This window comes from Dama dama, chromosome 15, assembly GCF_033118175.1.
Source record: "Dama dama isolate Ldn47 chromosome 15, ASM3311817v1, whole genome shotgun sequence".
In the NCBI taxonomy this organism is placed as follows: Eukaryota; Metazoa; Chordata; class Mammalia; order Artiodactyla; family Cervidae; genus Dama; species Dama dama.
The window spans coordinates 23,064,973-23,087,184 of record NC_083695.1 but is presented as its reverse complement, the minus strand read 5'-3'; the positions used below and the strand labels follow the sequence as shown (position 1 = coordinate 23,087,184).

The 22,212-nt window shown below is 37.7% G+C and overlaps 1 protein-coding gene across 3 annotated transcripts in view; it reads right to left on the bottom strand.

Moving 5' to 3' along the window:
* The window catches only part of REEP3 (receptor accessory protein 3), a 99,685-nt gene that overhangs the window by 7,931 nt on the left and 69,542 nt on the right, over positions 1-22,212 (bottom strand). For 2 of the 3 annotated variants that reach the window (XM_061161624.1, XM_061161625.1), the window contains 4 exons: positions 15,189-15,265; positions 11,790-11,910; positions 11,499-11,612; positions 3,382-3,529 (listed from right to left, as the gene is read on the bottom strand). In XM_061161624.1, coding sequence (XP_061017607.1) covers positions 3,382-3,529; positions 11,499-11,612; positions 11,790-11,910; positions 15,189-15,265 — 460 coding nt within the window. Of the gene's footprint in view, positions 1-3,381; positions 3,530-11,498; positions 11,613-11,789; positions 11,911-15,188; positions 15,266-17,547; positions 17,602-22,212 lie in introns of those variants that run through there. The other variant, XM_061161627.1, reaches the window with a different exon arrangement.

Genomic DNA, 22,212 nt, shown 5'->3' with positions numbered 1-22,212 from the left:
GAATGAGAAGTCTGTGTTGCCAGGGGCCCTGAGGCCTGAGGCTGCAGCTGTTTGGCCAGCTTCAACCCAGTGCTCTGTTACCATTTTAAGAAACGAGCAAACGCTTATGCAGACTGACCAGGTTTTATTCATAGCTTGCACATCTTAGAATTGGTATATTTTAAGTCTCTCCTCCCTCCCACCCCTTTATAATAATAATAGCCAATACTGATCCAGCACTTAGCAAAGACCAGGCATGTTTGAAGCAGTTTCACGTATTAATGTAAATGCAGAATCATGGAAGGTCTGACTTGGGAGGAGGAAGCCTTAGCTATCATGCTGGAAGAAGCCCTGGATCCATGAGAGGAGAAACGAGTGAGCATCTTGCTACAATTACTGTAAGAACTTGAGTGAGTCTTGCCTCTCTGGGCCTCAGTTTTCTTATCTGGTAAGGTGTTGAGGCAGTGGGAGATGAACAGGTTACTATTAATGCAGGAATGCCAACCCTGAGCCAGTAGAGCTGTCTGGGGTGCTATGTTGAGGCGATTCTGAGCCAGATGGGAAGTGCTGCAATCCATTAGCAATGTCTGCCCTGGGCACGAAGGGATGTCATTTACTGGCCTTCTTTGACTAAAAGCATTTCTAAGGGCCCCTCCTGCTAAATTGTTTGCAGTCCTTGTTCCAGCCCAAGTGTCTCACTAAGTGTAGTCTCTTCATAAAGTAAAAAGAGAGAGGATTAGATGAAGAACCTTGGATACTTCATTTCTGTCACTTAGCATGTGGTCTTTGACAAGTAATTTAATCTCCTTAGGTCTCAGTTTATTCATCTACAAAATAGGATAAACATATTTAACCTGCATAGTCATCTTCAGGGTTAAATAAATATATAAAGCATTGAAAACAGGACAAAACAACTCCCTTTATCTGCTGGTATGTTGAAAATGAATACTGAAGCACTTTTAACTAATATGAGAGCAGCAGCTTCTTTGCAGAAAAAATATTTCCACTTATGAGAATGTGGTGTTCTTTCTAAGGAAGTGAACATCATGTTCAAGGTGTCTATTTTCTTACAAAAAAGCATTTGGAGGTAGCTCTTTTTCCCATAGTGACAACATGTGAACTAGAATAACTTCATCAAAGCAAGACTTCTCTTGATCAGCCAACCTCAAACTGCTCAGAGCAAGCCATTTAGCTTTTAAGAGGGAACTACTTTCTCAAACAGTTGAATTTGCTTGTGTTCTGAGATAAATGTATTGATTACATGAACTAATAAACAGACTTTGCAATGTAAATATAATTCCCATACTGAAAAACTTACCAACTTGCTTTCTTTCTTGAGAAATTTTAGAAGTAAATAAAATAGAAAAAAATTCAAGATATAAGAAAATGAATACCTTAATAAAAGAAGAAGAGTTGTTTTATTTCTGATTTTAAGAGTAATGGGTTAATTTAAAAAAAATCAATAGAAGCCCACAACTCAGAGCTAAATGCTGTTAACATTTTCATAATACCTTTTCAGACTGTCTTCTACATACATAAATCTTAAAAATAAATTTACACATATTAATTCATTTCATCCATCTGTCTATTGTGCCTCTATGGTACAGGATCATAACACACACACTGTTTCATTACTATTGTTTTTCCCTCTCAATCTGGATATGTTTTCATGTCAGTAAGCATCAATATAAACTGACATTATTATTTTTCACTGCTAATAGCCGCCCTTTTGCTTAACTATTCTCTTAGGAGTTTGGTTTGTTCCAATATTTTGTTACTATAAACATCAATAAAATGAACACACTTGCCTGATTATTTCTTTATGACTATTCCTAGAAGTTTCTTGCTGAGTTAGAGAATACATTTTGATAATTGTTACTAGACTGTCATCCAAAAAGATTGTTATACATTAAACATTCATAAAAAGTGTATGAGAGTGTTTGTTTCCCATCTTTCTTGTTATTTTAATTCACAGTTTAAAATTTAACAGAAGAACTAATGAGCACCTTGCTACCTTAAAATATTTTAGTCACAGCATTTTATTTTTTTTTTAGCATTTTAAATTTAATAGACGGATCCCGTAAAAATGGTGTCATGGATTTTCAAATTTATAATCCTGTTTTCATTTAAATAATTGGAATATAGTTCTTAACCAATTTTAAGGTATAATTATGAATCAACTACTGATAAAGGATTCAGATTACTGGTCCAAATCAGCAAAATATATATAGCAGATCCCATATTCAATGTCAGGACACCTAATTTTTTAAATGCCTGTTAAGAAAATGCCTTATATTAGGAGCTACTTTTACATTATTAAAGTATTAAGGATGATGATTCAAGGTTCAAAGTTTACTCATTCTTAAAGGCATTAGTACCTTACTCAATGGCCAGTACTTAATTATTACTTTTTAGATAATAGCCACCAATTTTTTTTAATTATTCTACGGAGAACTTAGAAGAAATTTCATTATTTATTCTTTATAAGAAGCAACTATTCTTTTCAAGTTGGTTTTAATTATAAAGAATGATTTTCAGTGTACTTCAAAAGAAAACTTCTACTTGGGGAAAAAAAAAAAGATCCAGTAGCCCTGTACTTTATGGACCTAATAAGACACTAATAAGAAATGTCCTGAAGATCTTAGTTCTCAGTTGAGCCTTGAACTATAATTTTCTTACATGTGAAAAAAAAAACAAGACTACAAGAACCATGTCTTTTTGTTTGTGTGCATGTTTCTAAGATCACAATTTATTAAAGTTTTATAACATATCAACCATGACATGCTTACAATTTATATTAGAACAAGTGGGTTTTTGGTCTACAATTCATAATTTCAAGACATTGGAGTAATCTTATTATCAAACTGCTCTTTTGTCACTGCTTAAAACTTTTCATCTTATGGTTCAATATCCTTATTTGTTCACAGCACTTACAGTAAAGAGGGTTTAAACTCTTTAGATGTTGCTACACAGCTTGAGTAACAAGAGCGGAGAGCACAGGTCAGGACTGGTGCTGGTGGTCATAGACGACCACATCCACTGCGTCTAGAAATTCATGGCAGCACATGGGGCTATTGCTACTTTCTTAGTGGGATTCTCTCCAGAGTCAACAAAAGGCAAGCACTAGCCTTATTTAGAGAACAAAAACAAAAGCTTAAAGATAAGTTTTAGTTCGGTTCAGTCGCTCGGTCGTGTCTGACTCTTTGCGACTCCATGGACTGCAGCACACCAGGCTTCCCTGTCCATCACCAACTCCCGGAGCTTAATCAAACTCATGTCCATTGAGTCGGTGATGCCAAACTAAAGATAAATTTAGTTTACCCAGATTCAGACAGCTGGTACCCATCTTGACTCAAGATCCCAATTATGACAGAACAATACGTGAAAACAAAACAAGCACACCTGCTGCTTCACCGGAGCCTGGTTTACTTTTCTTTTTTGTTTCTGGGAGAGGTTGGTACGGTCTTTGTCCCACAGGCTCATCACCTTGAATAGCTGTTAGGTCATGCATACTGAAACTTCGCAAACGTTCAGTTATTGCTCCTTGGCTCTGTTTAATAGAGAAGCGATAGATCCAAGAAAAAAGGTGCATTTTAAAATACTTAATATGTTTGCATTTAACTTTCCCCCAACATTTTATCATGAAGCTGATTCATTTCATAATGAAACTTTCAGAGATGTTGAAAGACTTCTACAGTGGATACCCATATATCATTTATATTTTGCTGTATCTGGTTTATCACTAATTTACCATCTATCCAACCACCAATCAATTTTTAATGCATTTCAAAGCAAGTTGCAGACATCAGTACATTTCACTCCCAAACATTTCTGTTTTAAATTTAACTTGAAAATGTAAAAAAAAAAAAAAAAAGTATCATGAACTTATCCTGACTATAAACATCATCCATAATATTGCTCTCTCCTAGAATTAGCACTTTGAGGCTTATATTTATGATTCACAAGAACTTTTTTAAAGTAAAAGAGATGCTATTTCAAAGCTAAGTCAAGTTAGGAATGGTAATGGCTCTACCTAGAACACCACACAAAAAAATTTAAGAGCCAAAGAATCTTGAGTATGAAACGATATTCAGTTAATGAATTCATCATCTGGCAAAGCATATCTACTACTACACAATTTGACTTAAAGCCTTAACAATATGGTAGACACTGGGCACAAGTGGGTATTTAAAGTTAACTAAAATTGAGAGAAAGAAGAAATTCAGCTCCTTAATTGCACAAGCTACATTTCAAATGCTCAATAGCCACATGTGGCTAGTGACTGTGCAGGTAGAGAGTATCTCCATCACTGCAGAATGGTCAATGCTTTTCATCATTGCACAGCTTTGAAAGGAACATTTCTGAACTTTTCAGACATAACTACATTTCCTCTCAAAGTATAAAGCTTTGTAAAGAGAAAAAAATAATTTCTAAATTTACCCACTTTGAAAATTTGCATAGCATACAGATGACTCATTTCTTATTTATAGATGGATTAAAAATATTCTTCTAAAGGTTTTTTTACACTTATTATTTCTTCTTCCCACACATGTGAATTTATGATTGCCTCTACTTATAACGGTACTGTAGAAACTCATCCATAATGGTTCATCTTTAAATTTCAAAGCCTAAGGCATTACAAACATCTCAATGTTACTGCTAATGTGTATTTTACATTGAAGAAAAATGTCTTGATTCATGAGTCCTGGATTAGCTACTCTTAGTGATATCCTATTTTGTCAAACCTGAACACCATTTCCATAGCCCACTTAAGCTTTGTAATTTCTACCACAGTCTTTGATTTATGAAAAAGCATAATTAAAGGGTCTAGTGAAAAGTGAAAGTGTTAGTCACTCAGTCGTGTCTGACTCTTTGCGACCATAGACTGTAGCCTGCCAGCCTCCTCTGTCCATGGAATTCATCAGGCAAGAATACTGGAGTGGGTTGCCATTCCTTTCTCCAGGGGATCTTCCCGACCCAGGGATCGAACCCAGGTCTCCTGATTGCAGATGGATTCTTTACTGTCTGAGCCACTAAAAGGATCTATATTCTCAATAAAATTAGTTGGATTCCACATATCCTTAAACATTCTTGACAAGGTTTAATTTATTATACTTTTTTATCAGACATCATTTATTTATTAAATAGAGGATGACAAAAGACTTCAGACACACACTAAAAGGAAGTGACCAGTGCTCGTCTGAAACAGATGCTTTGTTTTCGCAGAACTGTCATTTTCTGTGTTCTGATCTTTGTAGTTCTGTGTCCTCTCAGCAATTCTTGACTTTTTTTGCCATCGCCAAATAGATGGTAATACACATCCATAATATCCTATATTCTTAACCCCCAAACCCTCCCACTCAAGAAAGAAAGTACATCTCAGCATGCATATAAGTCAAAGTGCTGTTGAATCAGTCTAGCTTTAATCATCCACAGACTTCAGTATCTTTAATGATTATCATCAACTAATTACTTAGGGTGTATCTCACAAATGAACTCACACATTAATGTTAGTTCTGTGACTGTGCTTTATATATTTTGCCTTCGGGGCAAGACTTTAAGAAACTAGAAGAGAGGGACAAATCTTAGGCTTCCTCTGTTCTCTGAGTGTAGCTGGTATGGGGCTGATACTGAATATGTAATAAGTAAACTATTCTTTTTAAGCTTTTTTTTTTCATTACTCATGACTGCTACAGAGTTCTCTATAGATAGCAGCATGTTTGAATGTAAACATATTGAGTTTATATGGATAGGTTCAGCACCAAACCACAAGTATGGTCATGGGTATCTACAGGGGTAGATTACACCATTCACTAGAAGGTTGCTTCAGGTTTCCATGAAAGGTGAGCAAGGACCAACACCGAGATGCGTGTGATCTATATACAGTCAGGATTTTAATGCAGCTCTTAAGTAATCAACCCTCTAGCCCTGGTATTATTAATCCTCAAAAAAAAAAAAAGGCCAGGTACCATATAGGGAAAAGCAAAAAGAGGCTGTGTACCCTCTTTGAGGACTCACAGCACTTCGGCAGCCATTATCACTTTGAAAAATAATTTCTTTTCACTGTATGTTTTCTAATGAGCCCAGAATAGAAATAACATGGCGGGGGGCAGGGTGGGGGGAACTATTACACAACTGCAAACTTCAAAAATACTACATAAATTATAAGTATCCAATGTGACCACTTTAAAGGAGAGGTGTCATTATAAAATAACTGCATTTAAAGGCAGAGCTATTCCCTCTAGTTTTTATATATTCCACACAAAAAGTCCATTAATAAGGGAATCATGTTTGCAATAAAATGTTAGGAGGAAATGCCTCCCCTCCACCTCAGAATTCTAAATCATGCAAAAGATAGGTGCAAGTGCGCAGTACGGTTACAGTTAGACAGGAATAAATATTTAAAAAATGAAAACAGTATAATGTGTAGGCAGATGAGTGATTTCCAATTTTTTCAAAAACTTCTTTATATTACAAAATCAGTCATAGATGGAATAGTGAAGGTTTTTTCTTAATTGGAGGATAATTGCTTTACAGTGTGTTGATTTCAGCTATAAGTATACATATATCCCCTTCATCTTGAACCTCCCTCCCACCACCCCCCATCCCAGAAGTCATCACAGAGGGTGTAATGAAGTTTTAATTGTTAACATAATACACTATAAGAATTTCTGACCTATTTCTTCACCATCTTTCCAGTATCTAAATCCCTTACTCCCATCATTAAAAGAAAAACTGTTTCTACATTTTGAGGGCACAAGCAGGAAATTATAGCCACTTATCAAAACAATACTAAAAGGTATTTATATTTTGTTTAAATTAATAATGCTTGATTTATTTCCTTGCATTTGGTTTATACACTATTAAGCTAAAAAGTATAAGAAAAATGAAGACAGGTGGTAGTCTGAGGAGGAAAATATGTGTGGAAACAGCAGTCTTAGTAAGTCAGAAGGGACTTACTATCCACAAGGTAATTCTATATCACGGCATTTAGATCCTATTCTCTACAGAATTGTATATACACTGTGTCTGTTAAACTTAGTCCTAAAAATCAAAGAGAAAAGTAACAGAAAGGTTATAATGAGAAAACAAAAGTCATTTAAAAGTATTCTGTAGAACATTTTACATCATTAGACCAAGTATTCCTGTCTTCAGGGAGCTCAGAGGTCTCAGAGTTTGAATTTAGATGAGCCCAAAACATCTATTTAAGAAACTAAGAATGAGGTAGGCTGGGTGGGAGGGCGGGGTCCAAGCTCTGGAAAGAATGCTCTAGCCGACAAGCAGCTTCCCAAGCTGGCCCCACACAGAAGCTCACTGATGGCTGAAAATTTGCATGTCTACTCAAGTATCCAAGTCTATGTATGGCATCTGTAAAAACGGACCATGATGTATGACTAATTCTAACCTCTTTATACCCAACCATTCTGCTTTGTTTAAGTATTTTGTTTCCTGGTTAAATATTATATTAAAATTACTGTGGTGTTGTTTAGTCATTCAGTTGTGTCCATGGACTTTTGCAACCCTATGGACTATAGCCTGCTAGGCCCCTCTGTCCATGGGATTTCCCAAGCAAGAATACTAGAGTAGGTTGTCATTTCCTACTCCAGGGGATCTTCCTGACCCAGGGATTGAACCTGCATCTCCAGTACTGCAGGTGGATTCTTTACCGCTGAGCCACCAGGGAAGCCCCATATTTTGTGTTAAATAAGAGGAATTTACTGTGCTTATCATCACCTTTGTATAAAATCTTCAACTTATCCTCATAGAATTTTTAAACTAAGAATTAAAAAATATAATCAGCAATGCTTTGTAATCTTATAAACATACAAACAATTCTTTATGGAATAATTTTTAGGACACTGATCAATAATGAGTAGTCATTAAGCTCTATTTCTTGTTGATCCTTGACATACTACATTATAACTGAGAATAAGGATAGTCTGCAGTTTTTAGGGGAATGCCTTGTCCTTATAGATATTTAACACAATCTGATCAAGCCGAGAATGGAACTGACTGCATTTGCATTAAGTGAGTACTATATTTTCGTGGTTTTAAGATGAAAGCAATCATAACCCATCATCCAAATTACCTGTACATATTTACATATCCTTTAAGCCTTTTCTGACTTACTATACTTTCAGAGCAGGGTTTCTCGACCTCAGCACTAGTACTGTTTTGGTCTAGATAATTTTTTGTGTGTTGAGAAGCCATTCTGGAAGCAGCATACTTGTCCTCTCCCTAAGATGCCAGTAGCAGCACCTCTGCCTCAGTTGTGACAACCCAAAATCTCTCCAGACATTACCAAAATTGCCCCCAGTTGAGAACCATCATTTTCGAGTAGGAGTTTTAGAAGTCAGTTTTTACCCCTTCATTTTACATGTAAGAACATGGATACTTGGAGAGATCAGTGCAGATGACTGCCCTAAATCTCATGGCTAATTAGGGACAGAATCAGGGCTAAAAAATGCTGACAACTCAACTGCTACAAAATTCAACTTTCATTATAACATTGTGCTTACCTAGATTGCAGAGAAAAAAAAAATATGATCTTCTCCATTGTCTGAAGAAGTGCTCTCTTTTTTAAACAGATGATATTAAGCAGCTGAATCTCCTCAAATTCTTTCACAAATAGAAAGCCATAAAAACAGACAGCAAGATGTCAGGATTTCTGACATAACTGTCATTATTTACAGTCAATAAGATTTCAGAAATTTTAACTGAAGGCACTCATTTCTGTGATAATTGATTTCTTTAAAAAATAATATCTGCTAAAGAATTCACCAAGAAAAGGCTGCTAGAGAAAATCCTAAGAGGTGCTTAATACGACTAACAGTTCTCTTCTTCGTCTGTCCTTCATTCAGCAGAAGTGTTGCTCGTCTGTACAAACGCCGCTGGCATTTCTCATGTGAAAGCTACGGGACGTTGAACATCCTCAGCAAAATCCTTGAAGCTCCTTCATATGTTTTTGCTTTGCTCAGCCAAAATAAACTTGGACACTGACCTTGTGAACAGATGCCGGGTAATGAGGTCACAGAACTGAGTAACATTTTCAGAAAATTGCTTTACGGGGTAATAAATGTTCTGATTAGATTTCCTAGTTTCATCTTTAACATGCTCAGGCGATTCAACTTGGGAAACCTAGCCAGGGGTATTGCCAGTCTTTAAAGGTCACACTGAGAGTTCAGTATTTTTAGTCTGAAAGATATTTTTAACAAACCATATATTGTAAAAAAAAAAAAAAAAGTTTAACAATTCTCAAGTCTTACTGTTAGCTTTCCTGCAGTTTCTCCTTAAACTTGACCTATTTCCTATTTCAGTTTCAATTTATTCTTTAGTAGGAAATGTCTGGTTCAGTGATTATTCCATCACAGTTGCTGCCTTTCCTTGACATCTCCAGAGATAAAACTAATTTCCCCTACTTTAAAACAGGCACAGTAAAACTTGAGGCAAATAGTGTTAACATTATGCTGTGTTCAGCATATTTAATGATCATTTCTCATGAATACAATCCAGTATGGTTGATGCCAACATTCCTCTGCTCATCAGGAGAATGATGAGGGTTGCCTCATCATATCAAGCTCACTATACTCAGTGAACTTGACAAAAAAAGGATCACAAGATCACAAGCGAAAAGAGAGAGTTCCAAAGTGAATTCAAGTTACAGTGGGTTTGTTTTGCAGTGGTAACTTGGATAATTTTTATACTGTTTCCTGCCTTTGAAGTGGGGAGGTGATTTTAATTTGTTAAATGTATAAATAAAGACAAGCAATAGATCACAAAGAAGCTAGAGAAATATAGGTATGGGATCATTTTTATAGTCTTTCTACAAAAAGGTGTTTCAGTAAGATAATGCTTATTTTATTTTTTATTTATTTTTTTGGTCTGCACCCCGAGGCTTGTGGGATCTTAGTTCCCTGACCAGGGATTGAACCCTGGCCCTTGCAGTGAAAGTATGGAATCCTCACCACTGGACCACCAGCGAATTACTAGATAATGCTTTTTTTTAATAGTGAAGGGCAAGGGGTAGGCTCTAAGCAACCAAAGATGAGGTAAAATTTTCAGCTAGTGGATACAGACATTCAGCTTGACAGTAGTGGCCTGAAAGGGTAAGGACTGTATCTGTTTGTTCATTGCTACATCCCAAGCACCTACCATATAGTAGGCATTAAATATATACCTAGATGGTCAATACATTAAATATCTGTTAAATAAACATATAGGATGTTAAATACTGATGGCAGCAAGCAAAGTATGCATAAAATAAAAATAAACGAAGGAATGAGGAAAGATAATACAGTTGGGGTTTCTGGTTCCTCATGCAGAGGTTGGAAGTAGTAAGTCAAAATAAAATAAATATCCCACAAAACAGTTACAATACGAGTCTCACAGAGTAGGTAGGATTATAAACCATATTTAAGCGTTGAAGTGAAGAGGGCAAATGAGATTTGTGTGCATCTGTTTCCTAAAACAGTGCTCTATAATGTCTATATTCCTAAACAATTTTTGATGTTGAAATTTAGTTTTTAGTTTTTCACCACAGAGTCAGGTTGAATGTTGCTTTTAAATACGGAAAATTCAGAAAGCATCTTCTTGGGGGTGTAAATAAATAACATGTACTTGATTTGTGATGTTAAATAATGCTAAATTTTATAACAAAGAAAGCAATAAACCTTTGGTCCCCTCTCTCCATCCCCCTGGACAACCACTTTAAAATCTCTACTTTTTTATATAGCAGACAAGGACTTTAGTTCTCCTCTGCCTCATTTTCTCCTCCCTGCCATCCTCCCAAAGCAGAAGTTAAGTAAAAGGCTGATGGTTATTTGGAAAGTCACACTCAGAACTTTCTGAAGCTGAAACCTATTTTCTTTCCACATACTACACACCAAAACCAATAATGCCATGGGATTTAAAATCAACCACACTAATTACTACATGCAAAGAAATCCAAAAGCCATAATGCGGATTTTCACAGAAGGCATTCCTTTGATAATTTGGCTTGCAAAACACAACGCATGACATTAGTAATTGGCTAAGTAAAATCTTAAGTTTTAAGAACAGAAATTTTTCATGCCTTATTTTGAATAATCAGTTACCTCAAATTGGTTGAAGTGTGGGTGCAGATGTAAGCCAGAAATCCTACCAAGATATTGCCATGGAGAGAGAGAGGGAAAAAAACACCAAAGACAGAGAAAGAAAGAATGGTCATCTTTACTAAAGGTTATTTACTCAAAACTATTTCAAGGTTACAAAGTAGGAAGATTATGACAAGATGACATTTTTCCAGTATGTTTTATTACCATCTCTCATTCTGTCATCAATTAAGAGTTCAAAATACCCAACAATTATAGAGACATGTTAAAATATCTTTAAAATAGTCTATTTGTTGTTTTCTAATATTATAAAAATAAACAGAAGGTAAATTTGTGCCAAAATTTATAATGATCTGAAATAAAAAGCCACCCTACTTTGTTCACTGGCAATGTGACACTGGATTAAAAAAAAGGTAAATAAAAAATTACCTTCACTGCTGCAGTGACGGCAGCAGTAGCTGCTAAATTTAAACCTTGCCGCCCAAAGTTTACCATAGTTTCATAGCCTCGTTCTTTAGCTTGGACAATATAATCATCAATTTCCTGGAAAAAAAAAAATCAAGCCCATAGATATTAATTTATTTAAAAAGAATGTCAAGAAGCTGAAAACTAGGACTTTCCCCCCTAATATAATAGTTTCACTCATTTTATAGCATGCAACATGTGATGATGAAACACATTTCTAACAAATGATTTGTGGAAATAATTTATACATCTTACCCTTTCCTTTGAAGAAAGTAGTGGATGAAGGAATTTTCTATATATTAAACTTGCTCCTCTGGTATAAGGAGAGAGTAGCCATATGACAAAAGCAATCTTAAGCTCATAGTAGAGGGGGAACCTGACAAGAAAAAATTTGAAAAGAATGCTGGTGAAAATAAACTACAGACAATGAGGAAATCACACACAAAATTTTTTTTAAAGTTCAGTCACTGTGTTACGCTTTCACAGGTAAGAAGTTGTGATCAGGAAAACAACTAAGTTTGAACTGACAAATTAATCTCACTAATTATATAGATCAGAGCAGCCTGTCCCCTTGCAGCGATTCACAACTTCTAGTTCAAAGTTGTTCCATTCATGTACATTTAAAAAAAAAAACTGTTTACTTTTGGGCTGCACCTCCATGGATGTTGGATCTGAGACCAGGAATCAAACCTGCACCCCTTGCATTGGAAGGGAGCATCTTAACCACTGGACAGCCAAGGAAGCTCCAAGATTGCTCTCTATAGGCAAAGACAGACAAGCTGCCAAACTAACTGGAGCAGTTCAGAGAGGTCATTCAGTTCAGGTTCAGTTCAGTTCAGTCGCTCAGTCGTGTCCGACTCTTTGCAACCCCGTGGACTGCAGCACGCCAGGCCTCCCTGTCCATCACCAAATCCCAGAGTTTACTCAAACTCATGCCCATTGAGTCAGTGATGCCATCCAACCATCTCTTCCTCTGTTGTCCCCTTCTCCTCCGGCCTTCAATCTTTCCCAGCATCAGGGTCTTTTCCAATGAGTCAGTTCTTTGCATCAGGTGGCCAAAGTATTGGAGTTTCAGCTTCAGCATTAGTCCTTCCAATGAATATTTAGGACCGATTTCCTTTAGGATGGACTGGTTGGATCTCCTTGCAGTCCAAGAGTCTTCTCCAACACCACAGTTCAAAAGCATCAATTCTTCGGTGCTCAGCTTTCTTTAGAGTTCAACTCTCACATCCATACATGACTATTGGAAAAACCACAGCCTTGACTAGATGGACCTTTGTTGGCAGAGGTCATTAAAAGCATTTAACCAGGACAGTAAGGTGCACCCATCCTGTCTGCAGAGCCTAGCTGCCATGGCATTAGCAGGACATACCTCCCAAGTGTTAGGTGTGTTTTTAAGCATTTATAAGCTTCAAGTGTGCAATGTTACCCCATATGCACATCTCCTTCTCTTAGAGCTCCCAGAAAACGTCCCCCTCCAATTTCATTTGGCCAGAATTGCAGCACTTGACAGACCTAAGTTGTTCACTTGGAAGGAAAATGGAATTTCCATTGTGGTAACCTGAAATTAGGGTTATACACCCGTGCCCCTTCCCACTTGGGTTTTTCAGCATCTTCTCCCATAGGCTGACTACACTTCCTCAAGCAAGGACTGTGGGCTTAGTCATGTGACCTGCTCTGCGCAACAGAATGTGAGTGCAACATATGCTAAATGCAGAGAAAAGCTTTAAATGTCCTTTGACTCCCTCACTTCAGCACCCCCCAACCTCTTCCTTTCAACTTCTGCTTCCTGTCATGAGAATATCTGCTTCTTCAGCCTTGGTCCATGTACAAGAAGATACTTAAACTGAGCTGAGCCCAGCAAGGCTGGCAGCTGACTATTTGTCTTCATGTACCCTGAGCAAGAAATGAATGTTTGTTTTTTAACCCACTGTGCTTTTAGGGTTGTTTGTAGCCATAGCAAAAGTTAAGTAATACAGCACAAGGGAACAAGCATCCTGTGGCCTATGCACTGCTAAGATACATGATAAAAAATCTGGGCTCTTCTGATGAGACAGGTGGGCAGGGGGCAGTGAGGACCGACTACTGTATAGATGATGAAGGGTTTCCACACAGTGCAGTTACAGGGGAGTCTCTGGACTTTCGTTGCTCATGACAAGTTTTTTCTACTTTGTTTACTTTTTAATACTGTATACATGTGTATTTTCAACCAGAAAAAAAGAGATGCATTTAAAGAGAGAACATGGAAACTTAAGAGCCCTAGCATGCCTAGCATGGTTTAGAACCTGTTCTGTCACTTAAAAACAAACAAACAAACAAACAAAAAAACCTTCCCAAACCCCTTTACCAAAACATAACAGAAAAATGAACTGTGGGACAGAAGGAGGAAGAGAAAGATGGATGCAGATACAGAGAAGTTGATACATAAGGGTTGGTTGTGAAGAACATTTAAGTCTCATGACTTCTATTTTTTTCTGAGCCATCCAATGTGACCTACTGTGCTATGAGAATATGATGAGACTTAAAAAGTCAGAAAGACAGTTAAAGCAGAGAACAGTAAAGATCTGAAACAGAAACAGGAGGGAATGGAAGTAGCCACTGACCAAAAGCAAGTAAAAGGAATGGTGACTTTCAAATTGATACCTATAAGAGCAATTGAGTGATTTCTTTTCAGCTCAGTTGGTAGCCTGGGTAAAGAAGAAAAGAGGAGTGTTGTTGGGCTGTTTTAAGTTGGGGGTTTGTGCAGTAAGGGTGGTTGAAGATAGTGGCGAGGTAGTAAAAGTTTAGAGTTTGAAAAAACGACTTCTCCAAGTGATGGCAAGGTACAGCTGGAAATACTCTACTGAAATATGGCTCAAGGAGATTGAGGTTGTTCCACTAGGTATGACTTCTCAGTAAAATGTTCGATCCTTGAGGTTAGAAACATGTTTCAATCCTGCTTCATGCTGTTTGGAATAGGGCAGTCAAGGAGCTGTGTTGGGAGCGGGTGGTGGCTGTGTGGACTTGATGTCATCCAGTTTGAATGTTTGTGGATGACAATTTTAAGGATGGGAGGGAAGTGCTAAAACCAGAAGCAAAATGGGTTTGCTTAGGAAATATTAATAAAGAAAAAATAGTCTGATGTCATCAGTGTGGAAAAAAGATGACAATCAAGTTTTCTCTGTTCTGAGATCCTGTGGGGTGTGGGGGAGAAGGGTGGGAGGAAGTGGCATGTGGGCGGGAGGATGAACTGCCTTTACCTGGGGGATTCCATAAGGAAGATAATGTCCTTCTGGGGAAACCAGGTAAAGGAAATGATACAAGGGATAATCGGGTAGACTGATGAAATTCATTTAGTTAGGAATGGACTTCCTTGGTGGTCCAGTGGTTAAGAATCCTCCTTGCACTGCAGGGGCATGAGTTTGATCTCTGTTTGGGGAACTAAGATCCCACCCACATGTCACAGAACAACGAAGTCTGAGCGTCACAAGGAAAGATGCCCCGCGATGCAACGAAGATCTCACATGCTGCAACTAAGACACGACATAGCCAAACAAATAAAATTTTAAAAAATTTATTAAAAAAATTCTCTTAGTTAACAGCAAGAGCAGGATAAGAACTCAGGACACCAGATAAGAGTCTACATTATGGACATTTCTCAATGCTAGAACTTACCAAGCTACTGTTTGATCTGCTACTGTTTCAATTACAGTATACAGGGCAAAGACAATCCAGTACATCATCCATCGAACCTGCAAATAATAAAAATACTTATGAAATAATAGACCAACATTATTTGTGACTCTGAATAGTCATATATATCATACATAGTATGCTGGATTAAATGAAGAAGGCGATGGTTTAATTCCCAACAGGTTTTACGCCTGACTTCCTCATATCACCACATCAGTTGTCCTGGGATACAAGAAATGAAGGATAACAAACCTCTAGGCTTAATACAGTATAATGCAGGAACCTAAATGAAAAAATAGGACATATTTTTCTTAACTAGAGGAAAATTCTTTAAAAGATCTTATTACATGCTTCCTTATGAAGACTATTAACTGTTTAATTATTATAGAAACCATATAGTATGATATGACCACATTTAATCTTTATTAGTCTTTTAAATCTTGCATTCCTTATTTCTCAATATATCAGTCTTTGGAAACCAAAGACTGATCCTGGATTTGTTACATCCATAATGCTAGTCACCCACTTTGAAAGTCTAAGGTTAGTATCTTCTTCCTCCTTCCCTAAATGTAAGCCTGTAATCTTTTACATATCCTTTTCCTTCTTCTACTCTAATACTGTAAGAGTCGATGCAACAGACCAAATATTTGTGTTCCCTCAAAATTCGTATTTTGAAATCCTAACCCCAAATGTGGAGGTTATTAGATCATGAGTCCTCACGAATGTGATTGGTGACACAGCAAAAAGACGGCCATCTATCAACCAGGAAGAGGGCCTGCATCAAACGCAGAATCTACCCGCATTTTGATCTTAGACATCTTAGCCTCCTGAACTGTCAGAATAAATTTCTGTTGTTTATAAACTAGTCTGTCTATGTTATAGCAGTCTGAATGGACTAAGAGAGTAATTCCGGATATTTTTACCTCTTGTCTGGACTAGAGCATCCTATAAGGTCCCTGAGACTCTGTGTCTCTGTAGCAATCCTTCTCACAGAATGGTGCCATATTCATTTTTCTTGAACTCATTCTCACAAATTTATACCTTTCCACCTCCCTAAGTACACAGACTCTTTTATCACTCACATAGGTTGGATTTTCATTAAGGGTTAAAATCTCTGCTTTCTCAATAATATAATTATAGCTAACACAAAAAATCATGCCGACTATAGGCCAGAGACTGTGCTAAGAGCATCACATATATTAATTCACTTATCCCCCACAATATTTATACATAAGTATATGACTATCAGGAACTGGTGGCACAGAGAGGTAAAATGACTTATTCAAGTTCATTTAGCTAGAATTTGAATCCAGGCTGCCTGGCTCTCGAATTGGTGCTGTTATCCAATTTTACCATGTACAGAAAGGAATGTGAGGAATTGCTGAATGTGAGGTCCAAGAATAACCACTACTTCCCTATTCTCATCACAATAAGTTGACAAAAAAAAAAATTAGGTCTCTATAATTAGTTAAAAAACTGACCTATTTAGTTTTAATACAGATGCTTCTTTGGGTATTTTATAAATATGAAACTATAACTCAGGTAGCTTTAACAGTTTTCTGTTTGGACAAATCAATTAATAACAGCCATGAATAACTTCTGAAACAATGTGTTGTGACATATGAAGAGTAATTTACCTTGTGTGTATGTGTGTGTGTGTGTGTGTGTACTTGCTCAGTCGTGTCTGATTTGTTGTGACCCCACAGACTGTAGCCTGCCAGGCTCCTCTGTCCATGGGATTTCCCAGGCAAGAATACTGGAGTGGGTTCCCATTTCCTTCTTTAGGGGGATCTTCCCAACCCAGGGGTTGAACCCGTGTCTCTTGCGCTGCAGGCAGACACTTAACCATGGAGCCACCTGGGAAGCCCAATTTACTTCACTTAAGAGCTTAATAAACTGCCCAAAGCAAATAGCACATTGCTGCTGCTATGTCACTTTAGTCGTGTCCGACTCTGTGCGACCCCAGAGACGGCAGCCCACCAGGCTCCCCCGTCCCTGGGATTCTCCAGGCAAGAACATGGGAGTGGGTTGCCATTTCCTTCTCCAAAATAGCACATTATCTACATTTAAAATACAATGAAACCAATTTATGATTATCATCTCAAATTTTAAAAAAAAGTTAGACTAAATATTCTCTTCAGTTTTTCACTTTTCATGAGTTACTTTACTCCCTCACTGCTGCCAGTTCCAAGCTTTTTGTCCCAGTATGGAGATTTTTATCCAGGGTTAAAATCCTATGTGTTTTCTCTTGCTGCCCCCTTCTTTTAAAAGCAAAGTGAAGCTCTCACACAAGTTCATTCATTTAGCCTTTCCAAATCAAATATTAATTTAGTACTTTTACCTTTCAACTGTATTCACAAGGTTATCCTCTCAAAGAGAAATGAAAGCGAAAAACCTGGAAACAAAACAGTGTACTTTTATAGGGCTAGCAGGGACCCTGGAGGTGATCAAGTTTTTTTGAACTAAACAAGTCTTTATTGAAAACAACTGTAAAACAATTACAAAAAAACACACACCCTGCTCTTGTTGGTCCTTCCACTCTACTCACTGTAGGACTCTTGAGGAGACTCTAAGAAATCCCAGTGCTCCATGGGGCAGAGTTCAAAAATAAATAACACAGCAAACTCCTCTCCTTTTACTGAGGGCCAAAATAAGTAAGTTGTGCAAGAGGCTGAGCTGGGAAATGGGCACAGGGCCATAGTCTACAATGAAGCCAGAAAAGGCAGATTTTCAAACAAGAGGTTGCTGTCAGATCAATCTTTTCATTTCCCTCCCTCTCCCTTTTGCACTCAGCACGAGGATTTCAGTGTAAACCTTACCACCTTCTTTCCTGGGAAAGTGGCAGTTTAAGTTAACTGGCCTCTCATAGGAAGTTTAGGAAACTTTCAGAAAAATAAATGATTTAAGTCAATGCTTGTTATTTTTTCATTATTTCATATTTTCACCATTTTACTGTTTCACAGCCCTCATTATGGCTGTGATCTTCGCAATGGATAAGAATGAAAAACAACACTCCACAAATAGTCATAATTTACCTGACAGAGTTGAATAGAGGTGAAAGGAACTGTACGGGTAGTTAATGCGTGGTGATACTCCCTGAGATACTAGTTCTCAAATAGACTTGAGCTGCTAGAGTCCCATACATTCCAAAAGCACCCTGACTTCAGTGAAGTCAAGTACTCATTCAGTTTTCAAATTCATTTTATTTATTTTCATTTGTTAATTTTTGGCTGCGCTGGGTATTAGCTCTGCCGTGTGATCTCTTAGCTGCAGCGTGTGGGATCTAGTTCCTTGACCAGGATAGAACCTGTGCCCCCTGCATTGACAGCACAGAGTCTTAGCCACTGGATCATCAGAGAAGTTCCTCAAATTCATTTTAAAACCCACCAGATATATGTTTTTCACATATATAATGTTTATCTCTTAAAAAAAAGACTATTTATTTAGGTTGTGAGAATGTTAAATGATGCCAAAAATTTAAAAAGGAGAAAAGAAGAGAAAGAAGGCTCTGTTTTTTTAGTTAGAAAACAATAACAAACTATACAATTAATAGTGTATTCCTAGTCATTTTCCTGAGGTATTGGCTCAATTTTATATAAGCAAAACTCCATGGTTCTAATTTGTCTTTAACAACTATATTCTTTGACAATCTGCTCTCATAAATTTATGTATTTTTTTTGTTTTCCTTATTAGAAATATGGACCTTACTTATAGTTGAATTGAGGTAATAATTAAATGAGTGCAGTGAGTGTGTGTTATTCATGTGAGCAAGTATGAAGAAAGTTAACCTTGAAAAGCTATTGCTTTCTTTTCCCTATTAATGGATTTGGTTGGGATTTTACACCAAATGATTACTCAGCAAACCTTTTATTAAAACTATACCTCAAGGCTGTTCAGCCTACTCTTTTAAGGTCTAGCCAAAAGAAAATAACAGAATGAAGTCAAGGTCAAAAGGAAGGGAAGAAAGAAAAGAGCAAGACACAAAATGCTAATTAAAAATATGTTAAGGTAAAATATTCTTTAGATGGACAGAAAACATCAATAAGAAAATGTAGTACTAAAATAAAAAAACTTGCAAGAAAACAATGCAAACTGATAATCTCATGATTGTATATAACCAAATCTAATAGAAATAAATGCTATTAAAATGTTATGCAAATAAAAGTCAGTAACTTAACAGGCAGCTGTAATATATCATAATCCACCTTTAAAGTTACAGGAAAAAAAATTTATGTCCTTAAGAAAGTGGGAACAAATTCAGTTCCCACTTTCTTTTCAGTTCAGAAACAATTGGTAAAACCAACATACCAATGTTTAGATATCTTCATGAGAACAATGAATAAGAAAGCTACTCAAAAAATGGTGGAGAGAGTGTGGTGAGAAGGGAACCCTCCTACACTGTTGGTGGGAATGTAAATTGGTACAGCCACTATGGAGAACAGTATGGAGGTTCCTTAAAAAACTAAAAATAGAACTACCATATGACCCCGCAATCCCACTCCTGGCATATATCCAGAGAAAAATATGATCCAAAAGGATACTTGCACCCCAATGTTCATTGCTGCACTGTTTACAATAGCGAAGACGCAGGAGCAAATGAAATGTCCATTGACAGAGGAATGGATAAAGATGCAGTACAAACATACTCAGCCATTACAAAGAATGAGACAATGCCATCTGCCGTAACATGGAGGGACCTAGAGAGTGTCACCCTGAGTGAGTCAGTCAGACAGAGGAGGAGAAATGCCGTATGACATCCCTTATATGTGGACTCTAGAAAGAAATGATACAAATGAACTTAATTATAATATAGAAAGAGACTCACAGAGTTAGAAGACAAACTTAGGGTTGCCGGGGCTGGGGGGGGGGGAAGGGATAATTAGGGAGTTTGGGAAGGTCATGTACACATTGCTATATTTAAAATGGATAACCAACAAGGGCATACTGTATAGAAAAAAAAAAAAAGAAGAAGAAGAAAGCTTTTTCTTTACTCAACTCAAAAAGCTTTACTCAACTTTTTCTTAAAAGTCTTTTTGACCCCAGGGAATTGAATTATCCAACAAGGTGGAGCTTATGAGCACTAAGATGGATACACACACACACACACATATCCTACTTTTGATTCATCTTTCAAATAAAACATAATGTAGACAATTCCTAAGGACTCAGTTGTGATCATTACATAGAAAACTCACTGATACAGCTGTAATAAGCTCTACCTACTTCATATCTTGGGACTAGAAACAGGAATATAACAGCTTCTGTCCTCAAGGATTTAACATTTTACTGGAGAGAAAAACAAGTAAATAACAGTGATAAACAAAATGTTCTGCTGTTTTTTTTACTGCATTAGACGCCCTAGTTCCCAGTATGAATCAAGAGCACAAGAGTTTGAGGAAAGCTTATTAAAGGGACTATTTATATAGTTGTGGGCAAAGTTCAAGAAAACCAATAAAGAATAGTGGTTCACCCTTGAGCTGGCGACTGCAGGAACCGGCATTACTCGCCTGGTGTGAAGACGGGTGGACAGGGACAGGTTTACTGGCATCCACACAGGGTAACCATCAAGGTGTGGTCGCAGGTGGACACTCACAGCAACCCCTGGTGGCAGGGAGGAAGCCGGGAAAACCGTACTCTGACCTCATGCTCACCCAGACTTCGGATTTTCCGCAGGAGTCTCTCATGAGCCAAACCCAAAGGGAAGTCAGAAATGATGCAACCTGTATGGATCAGCCTCCCGGGCCCTAAAGCAAGGCAAAGAAAGGTGGAACGTGGAGGAGAAACTCCGCTGGAGGGGCAGGTGGTAGGTCCCAGCACTATACAGCCTGTCAACTCTTAGAAATATACCAGCAATCAAAATTATTCCTTGCCACTTTCACAGACACCTCACCAATCCAGATGATGATCAGCCCTGTCCAGATTATTCTCACAGTGTCTTAAGTGATCATTCTGCTTTTCTGGCTCTTTTTGCGTACATCACTCAGAGTTTCTCCTTAAAGAGCAGGTCATTGTTATTGTTCAGTCACTAAGTCGTGTTCAACTCTTTGTGAACCCATGACCTGCAGCATGCCAGGCTTCCCTGTCCTTTACCACCTCCTGGAGTTTGCTCAAATTCATGTCCATTGAGTCGATGATGCCCATCCAACCATTTCATCCTCTGTCACCCCCTTCTCCTCCTGTTCAATCTTCCCCAGCTTCAGGGTCTTTTCTAATGAGCTGGCTCGTTACATCAGGCGGCCAAAATATTGGAGCTTCAGCTTCAGCATCCATCCTTCCCATGAATATTCAGGACTGATTTCCTTTAGGATGGACTGATTTGATCTCCTAGCTGTCCAAGGGACTCTCAAGAGTCTTCTCCAACACCACAGTTCAAAAGCATCAGTTCTTAGGTGCTCAGCCTTCTTCATGGCCCAACTCTCACATCCAGACATGACTACTGGACTACATGGTCATTCCTCTGCTGAAACTCCTCTGTTGGCCCCCATCAGAATTCTTACCTTGGCCTACCAGGCCCTGTGGTTCTGGCTCCAGCTGCCTCTCTGGCCTCATCTGCTCCGTCCCTCCTTCCCCTGTTCTGCTCCAGTCACATCAGGCCCTTTTACTATCCTTCCTGGGTGCAGATATGTTCCTGCCTCAGGGCCTTAGTACTTGCTGCTTCATTGTCTGAAATGCTCTTCCCTCAGTTATCCATGTGGATAGCTTTCTCACTTCCCTCAGGTCTCTGCTCAAATATTTATCTGAGAGCCCTTTCTTCACTATCCCGTTTAAAATAACAATGTCCTTCTAACTCCCTTATCATGACTTATTTTTCTCTTTAGCACATATCACAGACACATCTAACAAATACTAAAATGTTTTCCTTGCCTTTCCTTACTAAAATGTAAATTCCAAGAGAACAAAGCTTTTATTTTGTTCTGCTCAACCCTCTGTGTCTGCAGAGAAGGAGCTCAATAAATGTATGAATTGTTGAATGAATACGAAACTACACAGAGCTTAGTGTGCTCCT